This window comes from Chenopodium quinoa, unplaced genomic scaffold (assembly GCF_001683475.1).
Source record: "Chenopodium quinoa cultivar QQ74 unplaced genomic scaffold, ASM168347v1, whole genome shotgun sequence".
Taxonomy (NCBI): domain Eukaryota; kingdom Viridiplantae; phylum Streptophyta; class Magnoliopsida; order Caryophyllales; family Amaranthaceae; genus Chenopodium; species Chenopodium quinoa.
In genome coordinates, this window is record NW_018745470.1 from 1,210,013 (window position 1) to 1,229,430 (window position 19,418).

Below are 19,418 nucleotides of genomic sequence, written 5' to 3' on the forward strand. Positions count from 1 at the left end.
TAATGTAACGTAGGTCCGTCATCACTAACTACAAACTTTGTACATTGAGTAAATTGAGTTTTCTTGAATTTGTGTACAACCTTGTTTAATCATTTATTAGCATGGAGATCCTTTAATATTGTATGATTGATTTTGAGGATGAAAATAAAAATTTGAGGTGATTTTGAGGGTGAAATAAAAGGAATATGGGTGATTTTGGAGGTAGGGGATTGTATTTAGGGTGGTTTCGGGTCATAATTAACCCTAATGATTGAGTAATTTAATAATTATTAATCATTAAAGGTATATGGTAATTTTTTGTGAAAACTCGGGAATATATGATAGAATTTTAAAAAGGTTAGGGGTATATGATGAATAAATAAATAAAAAAAACTCAAGATATATTGGTGAAAAATCCGTACAAACAGTCTCGAGCTAGCTGAATTTGCTCTAAAAAAATATTAATCAAGCATATCATGTTTAAATTTCATAGTCAAACCATATTTTAAAAAATTAAAGTAAATATAAGAAATGATAACCAAATCAATCTTTATCTTTCATAATTTCATGGACATCAAACAAACATATTTACAAGATTAATCCTACAAAATTGAAAGGCTAAGATTTACCCCTATAACAATGGCTACATTTTGTAACGGTTGACTTTTTACTCTTTACTAAGTCATAACCAAACCCATATTTTACTCTCCCTAAACTCTTCTTATTCTCACATACGGAGTAGAACACTCCATATCTCAATTTTCCTCTCATTCACTCTATTATCTCTACAAAAACACCACCATGGATTCCACAACACTACTTTGCACAGCCGGGCTCGTCTTCGGAGCACTCTACTGGTTCATACACATCCATGGAGCAGCTGAACAGAAAGGCAAACGACTCATCCATCTAACCGGCGGCGCTATCTCTGGAGAAAAGATCCAAGAGAAGTACCGCCAATACTGGTCTTTCTTCCGCTCTCCTAAGGAGATCGATACGGTTGAAAAGGTTCCTGACTTTGTCGACACGTTCTACAACCTCGTAACGGATATTTACGAGTGGGGTTGGGGACAGAGTTTCCATTTCTCTCCTTCCATCCCCGGAAAGTCTCACAGGGAAGCCACTAGGGTACATGAAGAGATGGCTGTGGATCTAATCAAGGTTTCCCCTGGGAAAAAGATCCTTGATGTTGGGTGCGGGGTGGGCGGACCTATGCGGGCGATAGCCGCCCACTCCCGCACTAATGTGGTTGGGATAACTATTAATGAGTATCAAGTTAATCGTGCTAAAATGCACAATAAAAAAGCCGGACTAGACTCACTTTGTGAGGTAGTCCTTGGCAATTTCTTAGAAATGCCTTTTAACGATAATAGCTTCGATGGAGCATACTCTATCGAAGCTACATGTCACGCACCAAAATTAGAAGACGTGTACGCTGAGGTATTACGGGTGTTAAAACCCGGATCCCTCTACGTGTCGTATGAGTGGGTCACAACTAAAAAATTCAATGCTAACAATAGTGAACACCGTGACATTATCCAAGGGATCGAGAGAGGTGACGCGTTGCCGGGGCTTAGGAGCTACACTGACATCGCGGCTATAGCGAAAAAGGTGGGGTTCGAGGTGGTGGACGAAAGAGATTTGGCAACAAAGCACCCGTGGTGGAACCGGCTTAAAATGGGTCGGATCGCGTATTGGAGGAACCATATTATGGTAACGGTTCTTGCTGCCCTAGGAGTAGCACCAAAAGGAACGGTGGATGTGCATGATATGTTGTGTAAGACCGCTGATTATCTTACACGTGGCGGCGAGGCTGGTATATTTAGTCCCATGCATATGATCTTATGCAGAAAACCTATTGATGCTAATTGTGTGGACAAGTCGGATGCTTGATTAATGTACTAGTATGTTTGATTTCATTTTTGTTTATGATCGGTAGATTAATTCAAATAATAAGGCTTTTAGGTGGCTAAGTTAGCTATGTTAAAGTTGTTTAATTTAATTATTAAAGTTGTTTTTAAATTGTTCTTTAAATTAGTTTAATTTGAGTTTAATTTATATCTTTAGCGTGATTGATTAATTCCATATCTGCATAATATTTTGGTATTATATGAAGAAATTGACTGTATTTTAAATTTTAGAATGGCAATAGTCTTCTTAAAATTTGATGTTGATTCCTCAATTTTAGGATCTTTTCATTGAAGCTGTTTGTGAGTTGTTAAATTGCTACACCGGTAAAATCTCGTTGTGAATTTATTTATTTATTTATTTATTTTTACGAGTAATAAAATCCATCAAGTTAGATACAAATTATTTACGGTGTGTTTGGTTTGAAGGAAATGGAGGGAAAGAAAGAGAAGAGAAATGGAGAGATGAAATATCTTTCATTTGGATAACAAATGAGGTAGGAAGGGAATCGAAGGGGAGGAAAATAGAGGGATTAAATTGTAGGAAATGAAATTAATCCCACTATCAATGGAGAGATTTGGAAGGAAAACTCACTATTCTCCCCTCCTCTTCTCCTCCCTCCCTTTCTTTACCTTCCCATTTCTTTATCCAAACACACTGTTAACTGATTGGGAGTTGGTTGGGGAGGGGGGGGGAGGGGGGAGAGAGGACTATTTTATGAAAGCACGTGAGGTGGTCAACCTTAGAAATAGGGTCAAGTGCTCGGAGCCTCGGAATTCGGCCTAAGGTGTAATCTTGCAATAAATATTAACTAAAGTGCACAAAAATAATATGGAGTAATAATTTAAAAGGTGGTTTCTAGCAAATTTTCCATTTTACTAAAAATTATAAAAAAGTTGTCATTTTGAATAGAGCTGTTAAAAGCTGACCCGACCCAAAATACCAACCCAAACCTTATTATTAACCGACCCGTCTGAACCCGAAAAAATGGTGACCCGAAATCTGATCTGACCCGATTTGAAACCAACCCTAGAACCAAGTTAACTCGAGTATCGGAGACCCGAATCCGAACATGAACCAACCTAGAGATGACCCGACCCGAATATAACCCGTAAATTATTGGCCTGAACCGAATCTGACCTGAACCGAAATTGACCCAAACCCGTTTTAACCCGTCAAAACCCGAAATTTAACCATGCCTGTTCCTAACCCGTTCTGAATTTAATCCGACCTGTTACTGACCCGACTCGAAATTCAATCCGACCTGTTATAAACCCGAGTCGAAATCAACACGACTTGTTATTGGCTTGATCCAAAATCAACTTGACTTATTATTTTATACATCTTTATTATTGTAGATATTGATTAGCTATATAAAGATATATGCAATATATATTGTAATCTACTTGTAAAGTCATTACTTCGTAAGGCTAAAACTACTCTATAATTATTTTGAAAGTATTTTGTCTTTACCTGAATCGACCTTGCAAATTATTGACTTGAAATGAACCCGACTTGAACCTAAGAATGATCCGACTTGAATATAACCTGCAAATTGTCGACTTGAACCGAACCTAATTTAAACCCGAGAATGATTCGACCTCATTATAACTCGCAAATTATTTACTTGAACCGAACCTGACTCGAACCCAAGAATGACCCTAATCTATTTTAACGCGTGAAAACCCGAATTAAACCCGACCTATTATTTACCTGACTCGAATGTAACCCGACCTAAACCCGACCCAAACCCAATAAGATATATGACTTGACTCAAGCGTGACTCAACCCAAACCCGAACCCGAACTGCATAAGTTACGATATTACCCTGAGTTGGCCCGACCTATTTACCTGAATTGACAACTCTAATTTTAAAAGGTACATTTTGAGAAAAATCTAAACAATATCCCAATTGATTAGTATATTTTGTCCAACGTATAAATCACTAAGCTGATTAAAATATTAAGTGAATAGTGTAAAACTCTAAACATTGTGATTAAAAAAGAACATAAATAGTATATTACTTTATAAAGGTAAAGTCGGATTTGAATCCTAAGTAGAATCCGAGTCCGAGCCTTCTTCAAATTGGAGTTGGATTCAGATTATTTTTTCTCTGATTTGATTGGAATATTTTCTTCATATCAGATCAAACTATGATGCATATTTGATGTTTGTGAATGTAGAAAGGAAAACTTTTGTATAAATCCGGTTTTCATTAATTTACTGTACATCGAGCACACTTTTGTCAGATTTAGTGTCACTTTTGTCAAATTTAGTGTCACTTTTGTCAAATTTATCAATGAAGCATAAATAACTCTTATATATGTCAGGGTAACTTTTGTGCGTTTTAGTGTAACTTTTGCACATTTTATTATCACTTTATAACGGATGTTCAGTAATTTACTGAACATCCGTTTTATTTAAAAGTTTGTCATGTGGAAATTATACCAACATTGAGGTCATAGACTATACATCTCATGTACCTCAATATCAAAATTGGCCCAATTTATGAGAATTGAAAACACAAAACTTGACTAACCCAAATATTAAAGCCCACCTATAATAAACTCGATAAGGTTCCCTCTTCTCATCCATTCTTACAAAGATAAGAAACATTTCAATAACAAGAAAAAGCAAAAATGGCGACGCTTTCATTGCTATCAACTAGTGCAGGAGCAGCCATAACCAAGCGTAGTCCTTCAGCTTCCCTCACTTTTCTCACTGGTTCAAGAACACCCACAAAAGCTGTTTCCTTTAATGGCGGTTCAACTCGTTCTGGGTCACTCCATTGCTCCTTTTTGGCTCCTTCATCTTCACTCTCTTCCTCCTTCTCAGGTGTTTTTACTTGCCTTTTTCTGTAATATTTCACATTTTTAACTATAATTTGTTTCAATTAACCAAGAATTTGTTAAATGTGGGTGTGTAAATTTAATTTGGGTTCTTTTGTTTGTGGATTAGGAATTGTGGGTAAATTTTGATGTATTGTTAAATTGATATCTGCTAGCATAGATTGTATAATCTAGGCCTTTAAGGTAGTATCCAGGATTGAATTCCGTCTACATCATTGTCGTTTGTGACTCTCTAATACTCCAACAAAAGGTGTTAATATATGTGTGTTAGCAGGTTTGGCCTAAAATGTAGTAGCGGAAATGTGACTTTGTTTTGAATTTTTGGGTACTTTAAAACCCTGAATTTTATTATTGCATTTTTTAGCCTTGCAAATGATTGTTGTCTCACTTATATGTGTTGAAAGATGGAGGTTTAAGAGTTTCTTTGCATATTATAAACTACACTCTGGCTACAAGCTAAAATTGCAATGTCACTAATTTATACCTGTTGCCTTTAAGTCAAGAGTGTGAACTGGTGGTTAGGTTTAGGAGAAAGAGCGCGAGATTATGGGTATTGATAGGAGGATGGATAGAGCATGGCCGTCTTCTTGGATCAATTTGAATTGTTTGAGTGTCATATGATAAGTTTGAGAGGTTTGGGGGTTATTGAAACAGGTTGCAATTAAGAAATCAAATAACAATGCAATTCTTTAGAAGTGTAAACTATTCTTGAAGTCTTTTGTTCAACAATTTACAGGCTTGTTTGATAATACTATATTCTTGAAAGAGGTGGTGAGAATCTCACTTTCTTACTAGTTTCCCCAGCTGATTAATATTCTTGGATGAACATCGGTATTATAGCATAATCGATTGACATCCTGTTTTTAATGGGACACTAATGTGGTGAGGTCCATGATGGATGCCTCAGTCGGCCAGGAACAAGTACATTTGGATTATTTGGGAGGGTTTCCTCATTTTGTCACCCCTCAATCAAATGCAGGGTTATTTCTCTTTTTTGGGTTGTGTCTCAAGAGCGCTCATGTCTCATACTAAAATCAAAACGTCTTCTTCAAATCAATTCATTCATAGAGCAATAAATATGTGATCACTAATTTTATCAAAAAAAAAAAAAATTTTGATCACTAAATGAATGTTGAAGTATGTAAGGATTGGCTTTTTAGTGGATCGTATTCAAATAATTTTGATTTGTTTGTTTACTGAACAAATGTCTCCTACTTACCGCCAGAGATGGCTTAGTACCAACCTCACAGGCAGCAAACTAAAAAGTTTAGCTATGCCTGACAAATCTTCTGCATTCCCTACATAGAAAAAGGTTGTCTGTGGAAAAAACTTAGTATCCATTTATATAAAAAGATCCATCTTCTCTTCCAATGGATCAATTACTGGTGTGTTGTTTCAGACAGGATTAAAATCCATGGCCATCATTTTATTAAGAAGTTTCACTTGGGACATTAGGAAAGTTAAAGCAGCCTTCAAAAGCTAGAGCTATCTAGTCTGCTTTCGCCATTTGGAACTGTCTAGTTGTTGTGGCACATTGCTTAGCTTCTCTGGTTTGTTCAAAATTTCAATTGACCAAAATGTGCTTAGAATTACACTTTTAATGTCAATTTTTTGAGTTAATGCACATCCATGATTTGCCTGCATTCAATGTGATGATTAACTATGAAAGGCTTTTTGCTAATTACAGGATTGTCCTTGGGATTGGACTTAGCATCAAACACTGGAGTCGGTACTGATAGATGCCGCAGATTCGTGGTGAGAGCTGGGAAGGCAGCTCTTTGTCAAACCAAGAGGAACAGATCCAGGAAGTCATTGGCTCGGACACATGGTTTTCGACTGCGAATGAGCACTACTAGTGGAAGAGCTATTCTAAAGCGTAGACGTGCCAAGGGACGCAAAATTCTCTGCACCAAGACAAACCCAAGCAGCGGGAAACGAGTCAGTACTTAAATATAAGAACTGAAGGATGTAAATTTTTGTGCCTGTAAACTTTTCTCAAATTATTTCTTGTAAACTTGTCCTTTGAATATGAAGCCTTTTGTTTTCCTTCCTTGTAAGTTCATGCTTCCCTTATTCTTAGAATCGTGTTAATTTTTATAAAAAACAAATTAAAATTCAATTAGCGCTTTACACCTCGATGTTTATTACTGTTAACCATAAATCTCTTCTTTGTTTAATCCAAAAAAAAAAAAAAAAAAAAAAAAAAAAAAAAAAAAAAAAAAAAACTCTACCTTGTCACACAATTAGTATAGATGAAGTAAAGATATATCACATGTATTAACATGTGATATATCTTATATTTAGTGGCAATTTTATAAATAAATCAACAAAATTCACAATCAACACAATATTTTCGTCAATAAATTTACATTTATAGGAACTCTATTTAATAAAAGTTGTTGACTTATTTAAAATGTTCTTGATAAACATCTATTTTGTTTATCATAAAGATCAACTTGCATTTTCTCTGGGTATTTTGGTAAAATTTTGCATATGTTAAAAAAAAAAAAATTGTAATTATTTACAAGTTTGTCATTGAATACGTAAAGTACAACTACATAAATTTGAGTTATATTCTAGGATTTTCTCGACATCGAATGCAAATATATAAACAATGTTTTATTACAATGCTCAAACTCCAACATTCTTTCTAGTCTTGGGCCCTTGGCAGTTGGCACCATCATACTAAATCAACTAATTCGAGTAACAAGCAAAGGACAATCACCTATCACTGAATTGAGCACTTATTATGCAAATAAATATACCAAGTACTCTGTAAAAATTATCAAGCAAACAAATAGCTTGCATCAAGAATTCAAAGGTAAAGGGAGATGATCATTACATACAAGAATGAACATCCTAATTACAACAAATGGTACTTTATAAAGTTGCACTTTTCCATGGGATAGCCTATATGGCGTTGCAGATTTACTGGCTCACTGCTTGCGAAGTTGCGATCTAGCTTGCCAGTTGCTCAGATGGTCCCTGATTAGCTGTTATCCGTACGATTTAATAGCTGGGAGGCCTGGAAAAAAAAAATGTATTCTTCTCTAAAAGCTTCTCACTTAAATGCATACCAAAAAATAAAGTCCCCGCCTCTGAATGCCAAAATATAGCAACTTGTAGCTCAAACAATGCCATTGCAACCTGTATATTAGTCATGATCAAAGATATATCAGCAGAGTTACTGAACAGGAAATGAGCAAACTAATTTTCATGGACTTAATAAAACTAAACCTCGTTGATGAATGATGCATACCTCAGTAAGCCCTCCAACTAACGGGGTTAAATGTTACTTCTTATAACATTTGATCTAGGGCCTAAGTACATCAGCCAATGTTTGAATTAATGAGTTGGGGTCAAAGGTTATACCAACTTTTGGATCCTCCAATGAATCAACGGTGACCTGCCAAAAATACAAGAATAAAAACCTAATCTAGGATTGCACAAGAGATCTTAAGGTAAACATATTCCAGCAATAGCCAATAACAGATATGAGTAATTGGCATGCTTAAAGCTACCCTTGACTCGAACCCTCAACTTTGCAAGACGGAATGATGAATGTACAGTTAATATACCAGTGCACTAGCAGAAGCACTTTGGATGCCATGAGCCAACAAAGGCCACATACCACTTCAAAAAAAAATTAACAACTGCTCCACACGTAGTAACATTTTCCTCATGATTAAAGATCCAGCATAAACCTGCACCATTAAGGCAACTTTTGCAAGATAGAAGTCGCCTGCTATAGAATTATGATAAACAATGTATTGTGGATTTGTGATGGATCCTCATATACTCGGAATCAATTTTACAAAATAATTCTATTCAATTTAGTGGCACATTACCCCTTTACTCATACTCCGTCCCTTTTTGTTTGCCTTGCTTTCTTTTCTGGACCATCCCTTTTGAGTTTTCCCGATACTCCTATCACTTTAACTAAAAAGGTAAAATAACTTTGACGATAAGTTTCCACTATGTGATGACACACAGGCCTAACTAATAATCTAGATCAATGAATTTGTCAAATCTTGGAAATCTCTCAGATAAATAAGCTAATACTCTGGGGCAGCTTCTTCATATGTGTGCAAGATTTTGAAGCACCATCATCTTTTGTAGAGTGGGGGGGGGGGGGGGGGGGCAGGGAGAGTTAGGAGGAGAGGGAGAGGGAAAAATATCAATTAGAAACCAGTACATTGCAAGTGAGCCTACTGTAAATGCTATAATCTGCTTAGTGCTCACTGCTCACTGCAAGATGCTTTAATAATATATAATAACTCACCACATTTAATATTCCTTGGTCCTTCAAGGCATTTAAATCCACTGGAATTTTACCATTTCTGGGCACCAAAATTGTATTTACATATGCACTTGGCTGCACAAAAGAAACAATGTACCAATTTTGAAATCTAATTAGTACAAGGGAGTACTTTCAAGGGAATTTGACCATATATTACATAAATATTTGTAGGTTATTATAGATCAAGTAGTCACCTTTGAACCAAAAACATCATATTTGTGTTTATTTTAACGTCCAGCAAAAATGAACTTTCAGATACCATATATGATTCCAATAAAGCAGGACTGAACAAGAAATTCTAAAAGAAATATTAAATAATTTCTTTTTGTTCACAAATTCATATTATTATTTCATATTTCTTCAACCAACACAGATACGGTATGGAAATGATACTGCACACTCATAGGGAACATTCTTTTCTATACTTATCTCACTGAGAGAGAAAGTTGTTCAAGAAAAGGTTTAGAACTTCATATCAATGAAAAGACTACACAAATGTTCCTTCAAGTTGAGGGAAACATGGTTGGTCAAGATGAGGTGCGACAACGGTCTGCACAACAATTGTTTCAATTCTCAAATAGTCATGTCACAGTCATCTTATCGAAACAACCTTGTAGAATATTCAAGACTTACCATATAAGAGAAAGTTTGTTACATGCATATGCTCAATCATGTATTTGAAAAATTCTCAGTATGGAAGTTTTGATGATATTTATCATATTATTTGGTCTTAGCTTAAGTCAAAACAATGAAACCTAAGAGAAATCTCCTATTATTCTGTAAAATCCCACATAGTCCTATGATATGATATTTGTATCAAACTTCTCCTAATTAATCAGTTCTTGAAAATATTAAGTTTTAGTGGCAACTCTAGTTATTCTGTAATGCCCTACCTAATCCCATGATTGAAACCTAAAAGGTAGACATATGCAAACCGAAAAGGTTGAACAACTTAATTTTAAACCTATTGACAGAGCTTGTACTGACGCCACAAAATAATTAAGGAACAACAATAATACGTAATGTTGATCCTTTTGACTTTCACCAAACTATGACTAAGCAATAAAAGAGAAGTATACCCCATTCACTCACTTACAAGATTATCAAGACTATATTTGGAATTTCCATGAGTTCTATTAAGAGCATCAGTGATTGCAGTCACAAAGCATGAAGCTGAGAATCCACTTGTTTCTCGGTCATGTGTCCCATTTAAAAAAAGTATCTGCACACAAATAACAAAATTCAGCACCTAAAATAAAATGTACAGCCAGCATCAACAGTTGATCAATCCAATAGACCAATACTCCCACGGGGGCGGACACCGCAATTGCTCTAATTTCTTACATTACTGCATGTTGTTAGAGGTATCAATTTTGAGATGAATCATACCTTAGGACAAGCCCTTGAGGAAATGATTTCTCCTATCCCATTTAAAACCTACATAAAGCAATGCCTGATATAAGAGAAGAGATCAGAAATCTGACACCAAAAGTGAAAATAAACTCCTCAACAGCATATAAGAAAATAACCATGTAGAATATTGCTTCTTTTTCTGGCATTTTCATTGATGCACGAAATTATTGTATATACTGGACTTTTAGTGTCCTTTTTACCAAGACAAGACTACATGTTTAATATTAAAAAATCAGTATCATCAGTCAGTTCATTAACAGTACCAAAGGACACTACAATATATAGCTGACTGTCACCATCATAGCCACCATCCCAATTTATAAAAAAAAAAGATGGAAAATGCAACACGAATTTCATGTACTTGGAAATTGGAACCAAATAAAAAGCAGAAGAAATGAGCCAAAATACCACCACGTTTAGTGGAAGCTTGATGATAACATCATGTAAGAACTGACAATAACAATAAAACAATCAGACATTCTTTTGGTTCAAGGCACAATTTTTTAGCATCATATAAGCTCAGACATGGTGACCAATAGGAAACATATCAGCAAAAACTAGCAAAAGGTTCTTAATAGGCAACATACAGCAGATTCTCCATGTTCTGGCTTACTCCATGCTATGCATTTAATAATACTGAATAAGAAACTTGGAACGCATGACACCACAAACTGACAGCAGTAAAATGCAATTGTATGTGTATATTAGTTATTAACATGGACATCAAATATCACAAACAAGCTGAAGCTTATGTAAATAATTTACCAATGAAGGGCAGATTGATGTAAAAAGGGATCCCATGGCATAAACGATGCAATTAACACTGCGTAACTGAGCGAGGACAGCTGGATTTGGTGGAGGGAAGACCTGCCCTATACCAAGTAAATATCATTACAATAGTACCTTGCACTTCCATGACTCAAAAGATATGCATGAGCCACTTATAATAAAATTTACTGGATAAAAAAAAATTAAAATTCATTTCCATTTCTGCAAATAGTTGAATATCAAAAGTTAACAGCAAAGTAGTTGAATCTTCTGGTCAAAATAATGTAAAACCGGGAAAATTGAATGACGACAACAGTATCAATCACAGATGGAAGAATCTATGGGAAATTTTAAGAAAAGATAGCACAAAGTTTATCATATGGAAATTGGAAACCAATCACTGAACCGACATAAAATCCCCTTCATAAGCAGGCAGTGTAGTATAATAAGAGTAGCAGTTACCTCATGCAACAAATTTTGCCCCTCACTTGACATGTAGAATACCCGCTTTATTTTTGATGGAAGTGCTTGAGCAGAGCAGTAATTCTATACACAAATAACAATAGTTGACAAAAATAAGTTTTAGACAGTCTTCCATAGCATAAAAGTAATCATGACTATTTACAGAAGTATTTTCAGCAGCTTTCTCTGTTTAAGTATTTTATATATCAAGTCTAGTGCTAACAGACATCAAGATTACTGCCTTATTTGGCGTAATGTATCAAACCAAGATCGCAAATTAACTAAACCTCACCTATTTGACATTGTATGTCTTCTGTTTATTCTTAAGATATTCTGTCTAGGGATTCAGGTCAATCTTTTTATAATATCCGTTAACTAGAAAAAACGCTAAAATTGGTTAAAGTGCAGAGAACTGAGAAACAAAGAAATCTCTGGCATATACATTTCATTTATGATGCGACAAGCATTTGATAAGAGCCAATCCGCATCTAAGCATTGAATCAAAAGACATGTTAACAAACTAGACAGTCCTGCTTCTTAAGTTTATGCAACTAAAGCTTTTTCTGTTTTCGAACTACTTGTACAAGGGATGGAAATAAAAGTAAGGCAAAAAATCTAACTAAATCAAATATAAAGCAAAAATTCATATTCATATGACCACCAATATAAGGTTGGTACTTGGTAGGTTAACAATTTTGTTTTCATCTTTTTTCTTTTTTTCTTTGAAGGAGGCAAGGTTGAAACATTATATTGATCAATCACTGAGCATTAAGCATTTTACATACATTAATTAAGCACACATCTACTTCCAAAAACAAAAGAAACGGTTTACCACCAATAACATTGTATACCTTATTTACAGGATCCATTAGTCCATTGGTTGGATGAGATATTTCATTTTGACCACGAATCGTTCTTCCATCCTTGTAACAAACATGAGAAAAAGTGAGAGCCATAGAACAAAATTATGTTAAAAAGGACCAACACCTTATAGGTTAATGCATACATATTACAGCATCAAATCTGTTTCAAATAATCAATTTAATGCCTTGTTTAACTTACCTCCAACAAATTAGTAGATATCACTTTAAAGTAGTATTTAAAATGTTCTATCAGACTAGCCAGTCACTTTCTTACTTTCACTACTTTGACATACAAACATATCAAAGTGCCAGTGAATTCTGTCACAATCCAAATACAAGCATATGCCTGCCCCCGTACTAAGCAAAAAGGAAGGCCAAAGACTCAAAAAGGGTGGGAAGACATAATATAAGACCATATGAGATATAACTTTACAACTTGATTCAACAGGTATAGGATATACTATCTCCATTAAATGTTATGTGCAACTTTGGGGTATTATTTGTGAGATATAAAATATTCCAAAGTTGCACATAACATTTAACGGAGGTAGTAAGATATAAGGGTGGCTCTTATAATGGTATTATATTATGTCTGCCCACCATTATCCGCATCTAATCATTGAATCAACATATCCAACTTGATCTTCATCAAAAAAAAAAAAATTAAAAATTAAAAAAAAAAAAAAAATCCAACTTGATCAACAGGTATAGGATATAACTTTTTTAGGTTTCAATTATCTTGAGTTCTCTCTTCAGGAATTAGGATTCCGTGTATAATTAATATTTTGTACCCTTAGACAATCGCATGCTCAAATTTACAAGGCCGACCAAAAATGAAAGTAGAATTTCTCAATTCATGTGACAAATCCAACAGAGAGGAGATCCCCGCTACAAAATGAGGAAATCATATAACCCAAACTAGGAAAAACAAACCAAGCATTTTTTATGATCATACCCACAGCTCACAGCCCAGTGTCAATCTGTCATTGGTGGATATGACAGGGAGAACAAGACTTTCTTTAGGAATCTCTGAAACACGGGAAAACAAAAATATCGCTGACTCTAGCGACTGGAAGAATATCCGGGCTCCAGCGAAGAAAAAATTTCCAATGCTGCAGCAAAAAAAAATCAGCTGAGTAAGATATCATATGGATCAACTTAAACATAAACCATCAGTTGCCATGTTGTAAAACAACAATCAAACTGTACGGAGCTATATATCCGACAAAAAATTAATCAACCAAAGGTATAGTATAAACTGTCAACATTCAATCTCTTGTTGAGAATTTAATATTTTTGGCAGAATTCTGAATTTCAAATTCACCAAAATAATGACCCGATAGATACCGTTAAATGTACAAAGCATACCATATATATATTGCTCTAGTCAACAAATGTTGTCTATGTTACAACATCAAAGTGGCAACACATAGATTGAAACCCCCCACCCCCCAAAAAAAAATCAAAAAAAATTATCAAAACAGGAGATATAGAAAACTGAGAAATAGGATGCTTTCGTATATGTCTCAAGGAATAAAAAACATCAATGATCAAACATGCTTGCCAAAAAAACAGATTGGAAGAAATAAACAGAACATAACTTTACAACCACAAGTGATTCAAGTAATTGTACAGCAAAAGTCATGACTTACATAGTTACATGTTAATTCTAATTCCGAATAAGGGGAGGGGACTTATAAATGAGGCAGAATTGCAGAAATGAGAATCTGGGATAGATGTCACATAAACATGGACAAAGATTAGAAAGATTCCTTGAACACAAACATTTGGTATACCTTTTTTTTTTTTTTTTTTTTTTTCTGTGTAGGTCTACAAGGAACACTTAATATCTGATCATGATTTTGTTTTAACAAGAAGAAAGAAGCTTCCTCAGTTGCACTTTCAGTGAAATTGCATATTTATTGATTTATTCCCTTATGCCACAGATACTAAGCAGAAAAAAGCTTTAAAATCTATGTCACTACTAAAGGAAAACTCGTACCTCCCATTGCTGAAACAGAATTTCGCTTCAGATCTCATGAGAATCTGCAAACATATTTTAAGAAATTTGAAACTGTATCGTCATTAAAATATGAATGAATAACTTCATCAATGTGTGTCATTGGAAAACTTTGACAAACCAGTACAGGTGCTACAGAGATATCAAACAAATCAAATGTAATATCCACATATTTACCAACGGTAGGGATATGCAGTAGCATGAATAATACATTATTTCAACAGACAAAAAAATTTTCACACACTAGATATCGTGTTAAAGAAACTCTAAGTACTGCTATGTTTACTCTTATACATGATTGGTGTTCTTACTATTAACATCATTTTTGTTGGAATAGATGAAGAAAGAGAAATATATGAAAAAAAAATACATAAATTAACAAATTAAGGAAATTCATAGAAGATAGTAGTATTGATGCATCTAAATCATCAAACCAACATTATGTTATTTATTTTCTCATAGATCATTTTAGTAACGTCCCTTAAGATGTTATTATACTCTTTTACCAAAAAAGAAAATACAATGGGATCATTTCTATTATAATAGTCAATTCAATAATATCAAAACAAAGAAAATTGTATTTCATTCGAATATTATACAGACAAATTCAATTTCAAAATATCCACAATTCGGAAAATGAGTTTCTAGATGAACCATTGTGTTCTAACAGATAAAATAAAATTAACTCTGTAGAAGAGTTTCTCCTGGTGATATATTATACCACATGCAATGTCCTGTATGTATTTTATATCTATAACACTAATACTTCGCCTTCACACTTCAATATTATATACATTCCTTGTTACTGACAGCATGGAAAGTGAAATGGATCATGAGAAATTGTGAATTGTAAGAGGTGGAGCACCGTGCGGGGGCTGCCAACAGGATTGGAGGCAATTACCAACCTCAGTTATGAGCTAAATTCTCAATAAGGTTGTGTAGATAAGCATTCATTCTACCTGTTGCTGAAAGTAAATTAGAAAGGCTCGAATTGTTTCCCTATATGGTACCGATACTTCCTCCCATAGTGAATGCTCCCCTTCAACAATGTCATACCTGTCAAATACTTCAATTAGCATACTGATTGCTCCTATTATAGAAGTTCCAAGAAAATAATTGAGATCGACTTCAAAATAAAACAAGAGACCCTGTGTATACTAGACAGCCACTCAATAGCAGAATACTAGGAAACATTAAAATCAGGTTGCAGAAGACAAAACATAGAAAATATAACGAATTAAAGGATTTATTCTAAAAAAAACCATAGATGTTCAATTTATCAGCTATCACAATATGAAGCAATTGGCGTAAATCAAAGGCTTAGGATTTTCAACAATCGACTCTTTATGAATAAATATCAGTAATAACTGAATAAAAAGAAATGCATTAGCAAGAGAAATAACATGCATCACAGCTGATGATTCTACTGAAAAACTATCCATACCATTCTGATTTTGCATCTTTAGCATGTAGAGGTAAACGGTGACCTAATAATTGTCTAACAGCAAGAGCCTCTGCAGTACTTTCATCAGAGAGCCTCAAACATCTTGATCTTATGTCTCCAACGGCTGGACCACCTACATTACATTTTTTATCTTAACATAAGAGAGATAATGATCTGACAAGTATAAATTTAATTTCATCATTATACAGCAACCATTACCTAACATCAACTCATTTTACTTATCGCATACATGTATACACTGCTGATCACAAAAAAGAAAATGCATATGGACATGTTGAGAATTTACTGATCTTTCTTTGACCTCAAATCCTGATAATAAAAACCGATCAGAACCTTTTTTCTCCATGGAAATTAATAGGACTTTTTACTTGATCTTGTAAGTTAATTAGCATAAGTTACTGTTTCACAAACAAATGGTAACCACAAGCTGAACCTCAAGATTCTAGATTGAGTCTAATGTATTAGATATTCACTTTGCAAGTAAAAATCTCATTTGAAATAGGAATATAACAACTTGGAATAATTGCAGCTATGAGCTGAATACCATACCAAGCACACGGACAATCTCAGCTGTACTTCCTCCATCATCAGAAACAGGAAGAACGTGTACAACACAAGTTGTCAGCTTTTTCAGCTCCTCCACTACCCCATTAAAGGCAGTGCCCCCTACAGCATTTCAAAAGACAATAAAGAAAAAAAAAACGACATTTAAGAAGAAGCAGACATTTAACAGATAAACATGTGCACATCAAATATGTACACAAGCTAGGGTAGGATAAGGTTGTTAAGATGTACACAAGCTAAACCCCTACAATTGCAAGTAAGTTCTTTAACATTCACCTTATATATAAAATAATAAAGAGCATAATTCCATAAAACTGTTGATTTACAAGACGATCTTCGTATTATATCACAAAAATTAAATTGAGTGGCGGCTTAGAAGGATATTTTGATAATGACTTTTACTGTCCAAAGTTGAAAAACTATCAACTCAGACTCCTTTCAATTATGTGGAAGATGGGCAGGCAAAAGATGAATTGTATTGGCCACAAATGTCTTGATATAAAATAGTTGATAATGTGACTTGCTAGAAAATAGATAGATAGCCAACTGCATTAGAAACTGGAAACACTGCAATAGAACTAACACTAAAGAGCAAGAACCCTCAAAATCAGTAGAAAAAGCTCGACTTTATACCATTAGCCATGTCCAGACAAATACTAACATTCAACAGTCAAGTCATTCATAAACTTGTTTACGTGCAAGATCTAAACTAGGTGTAGTTGTATAATTGTGATTCAAAAAATCCCTAAAAGTCTTTCAGCCACATAAATTACAATGATATCAAAAAGCTCACACATCTATAGTTTTGAACTTTTGACTAGACAAGATAATAAAATCATATACTAATGCCGTGGTCCGAACACTTACAATAAAATAAGGCCAAACCTAAGCGCATTTCATTATCAATATCAGCGCATTTCATATACTAATGCCGTGGTCCGAACACTTACAATCAAATAAGACCAAACCTAAGCGCATTTCATTATCAATATCATTCTAATTAAAAAGTGTTTACTTGATATGCAGCTACTTCCATGGCACCTTGGACATCAATTCACTATTGTGGACAAAAAATCCACAAAATGCTTTTTTTTTTTCATTAAATCTCACTTCAACTGATCCAATAATACATTTTGCCACTAGATACCAGAGAAGAACACCCAGATGGTGGATTGAAGGGTAAAGGGTAAAGGTTAAGCTGATGAAGATTGTGGAGAGGCAAAGTTAGACTAGTTGCTAGGAGGAAAAGGGGGGTGGACTGTGGACATAAAAGATTATCACAGTTTTTGTTTTTACCTATACGATAAGAAATTTTATTGCTCTAGGTTTTGTAACAGCAGGAAGTTGCATCAGTACGACATATCAAAGCCGTTAAGTATGCCAACCTCCGAAAATTTTTAATCTAGCCAGCAAGGTATAATCTTCAGACAGTGTTTTAGCAAATTACAAAATAAGGTGATGCATTAAAGTCCTTGGATATCAACAATCAAGAAAAGACTACTAGGCAGTGTTAACTAGCTTTGCCGTTAATAAATAAAATTGGCCCAGTTTGGCAATTAGTATTAGCTGATTATGTTAGTTGTTTGTGCAAAAGGGTTGGGTTAATAGATGTACTTTGATAATAACTTTATTGTGTAAAATGGCCAACAATCCTCTCTCCCAATCCTCTCTCAACCAAATACCCCTATTAAAGGCTTGGACTAGTGAAACTTCTCTTTTGTCTCAGAACCTCTAATGTTGCCCCAAACCTCTTTCTGTTCACCACTAATAATTGCCAGGATTTGGGAGAACTTCATTACTTCCTTAGTAACACTCCTTAGAAAATTAGTCTTGCCTAGAGATGTTAACAATTCACAATACTCCTCCATTCATCTTAAGACTAGGCAAACCATTCGAAAGTTGCACTGAAAATTTTAACTTTCAAGTGACTAATGATACATAATTAGAAAACTCAATGAAGCGGATAGATAGTATGGGTGTATTCTTTTCCTCAATCAACCCAACACCATTACACCAACAACAAACAATCAACCAAAGTGGTAAAATTAGGAATGTTACGAATCAATCCTTGGCTATAAAAGCATGCAACAAAACCCTTGAGAAGCTAAATTTTCTCAAAATTCAGTACATATACAAATTCATACAGCACTAGTGAGGCTCCTAGCTCCTTCTAAATTCCAATACTATGAAAATGGGTCATACATCAATGAGAATAATCACACAAATCCCAAAAAATTTCATGGTAAATTACAATCCTAAATCAAATCACTCATAACATCAACTGTATTAAAGCAAAATAACATTACAAAGCGCAATAACTATATACTCCATAAATCAATCCAAATATAATTGTCGCATTACTAGTTCATATAACACGATCAATGTATCTATAAATCCCATAAAAGGGAGTAATCAATAAATTACGAAGAGAAAAGGGGAGAGAATTCTTACCAGAAAAAACAAGTAGAGAAGGTTGAGAAGTGGTAGAAGATTGGGAAGGAGAAGGAGAGGTTGAGGAGGAAGCCATTAATGGAGAAGATTGAGAATTACAAGAGAAAGTGCATTTGAATCTAATGGGATTGCTAGAAATGGTGGATTTGAAGTGGAAGGAAGAAGGTAGGAAAGGTAAAGGATTGCAAAGGAGAGAGAATGAAGGGGAGGGTCCTAACAAAGTGTCCGCCATTTTTATGTGAAAATTAAAGAATGGTTGTTAGTTCACTTGAATAGTTTTGCATACCCCAACTATTTGGGAGCTTGGATAACGCTCTTGTCCTATACTTTCTCGTTTAGGGTCATGTATTTTGAGAAAAGCGATGTTAAAAATGGA

At 34.5% G+C, this 19,418-nt stretch overlaps 3 protein-coding genes across 4 annotated transcripts; 2 read left to right on the forward strand and 1 right to left on the reverse strand.

The window, feature by feature from the left end:
• Positions 1-242: 242 nt before the first annotated feature.
• LOC110715078 (24-methylenesterol C-methyltransferase 2-like) lies at positions 243-1,941 on the forward strand. Its single transcript, XM_021893653.1, has one exon. The coding sequence runs from the start codon at positions 781-783 to the stop codon at positions 1,870-1,872; it is 1,092 nt and encodes a 363-aa protein (XP_021749345.1). The 5' UTR covers positions 243-780; the 3' UTR covers positions 1,873-1,941.
• Positions 1,942-4,462: 2,521 nt separating this feature from the next.
• Positions 4,463-6,865, forward strand: LOC110715028 (50S ribosomal protein L34, chloroplastic). The gene is made up of 2 exons (XM_021893597.1): positions 4,463-4,722; positions 6,424-6,865. The coding sequence occupies exons 1-2, from the start codon at positions 4,527-4,529 to the stop codon at positions 6,684-6,686; spliced, it is 459 nt and encodes a 152-aa protein (XP_021749289.1). The 5' UTR covers positions 4,463-4,526; the 3' UTR covers positions 6,687-6,865.
• A 382-nt stretch (positions 6,866-7,247) lies between these two features.
• On the reverse strand, positions 7,248-19,405 carry LOC110715027 (uncharacterized protein YNL011C-like). Of its 2 annotated transcripts, XM_021893595.1 has the most exons (14): positions 19,043-19,402; positions 16,577-16,693; positions 16,007-16,139; positions 15,522-15,618; positions 14,545-14,588; positions 13,498-13,654; positions 12,531-12,602; positions 11,680-11,763; positions 11,215-11,316; positions 10,426-10,473; positions 10,133-10,258; positions 9,019-9,111; positions 7,996-8,142; positions 7,248-7,883 (listed from the first exon to the last, which is right to left on the reverse strand). In XM_021893595.1, the coding sequence occupies exons 1-13, from the start codon at positions 19,272-19,274 to the stop codon at positions 8,050-8,052; spliced, it is 1,398 nt and encodes a 465-aa protein (XP_021749287.1). In that variant the 5' UTR covers positions 19,275-19,402; the 3' UTR covers positions 7,248-7,883; positions 7,996-8,049. The 2 variants fall into 2 exon arrangements, with proteins under 2 accessions (XP_021749287.1, XP_021749288.1); XM_021893596.1 differs by lacking the exon at positions 16,577-16,693 and having other exon boundaries at positions 19,043-19,405.
• Between the last annotated feature and the right edge of the window lie 13 nt (positions 19,406-19,418).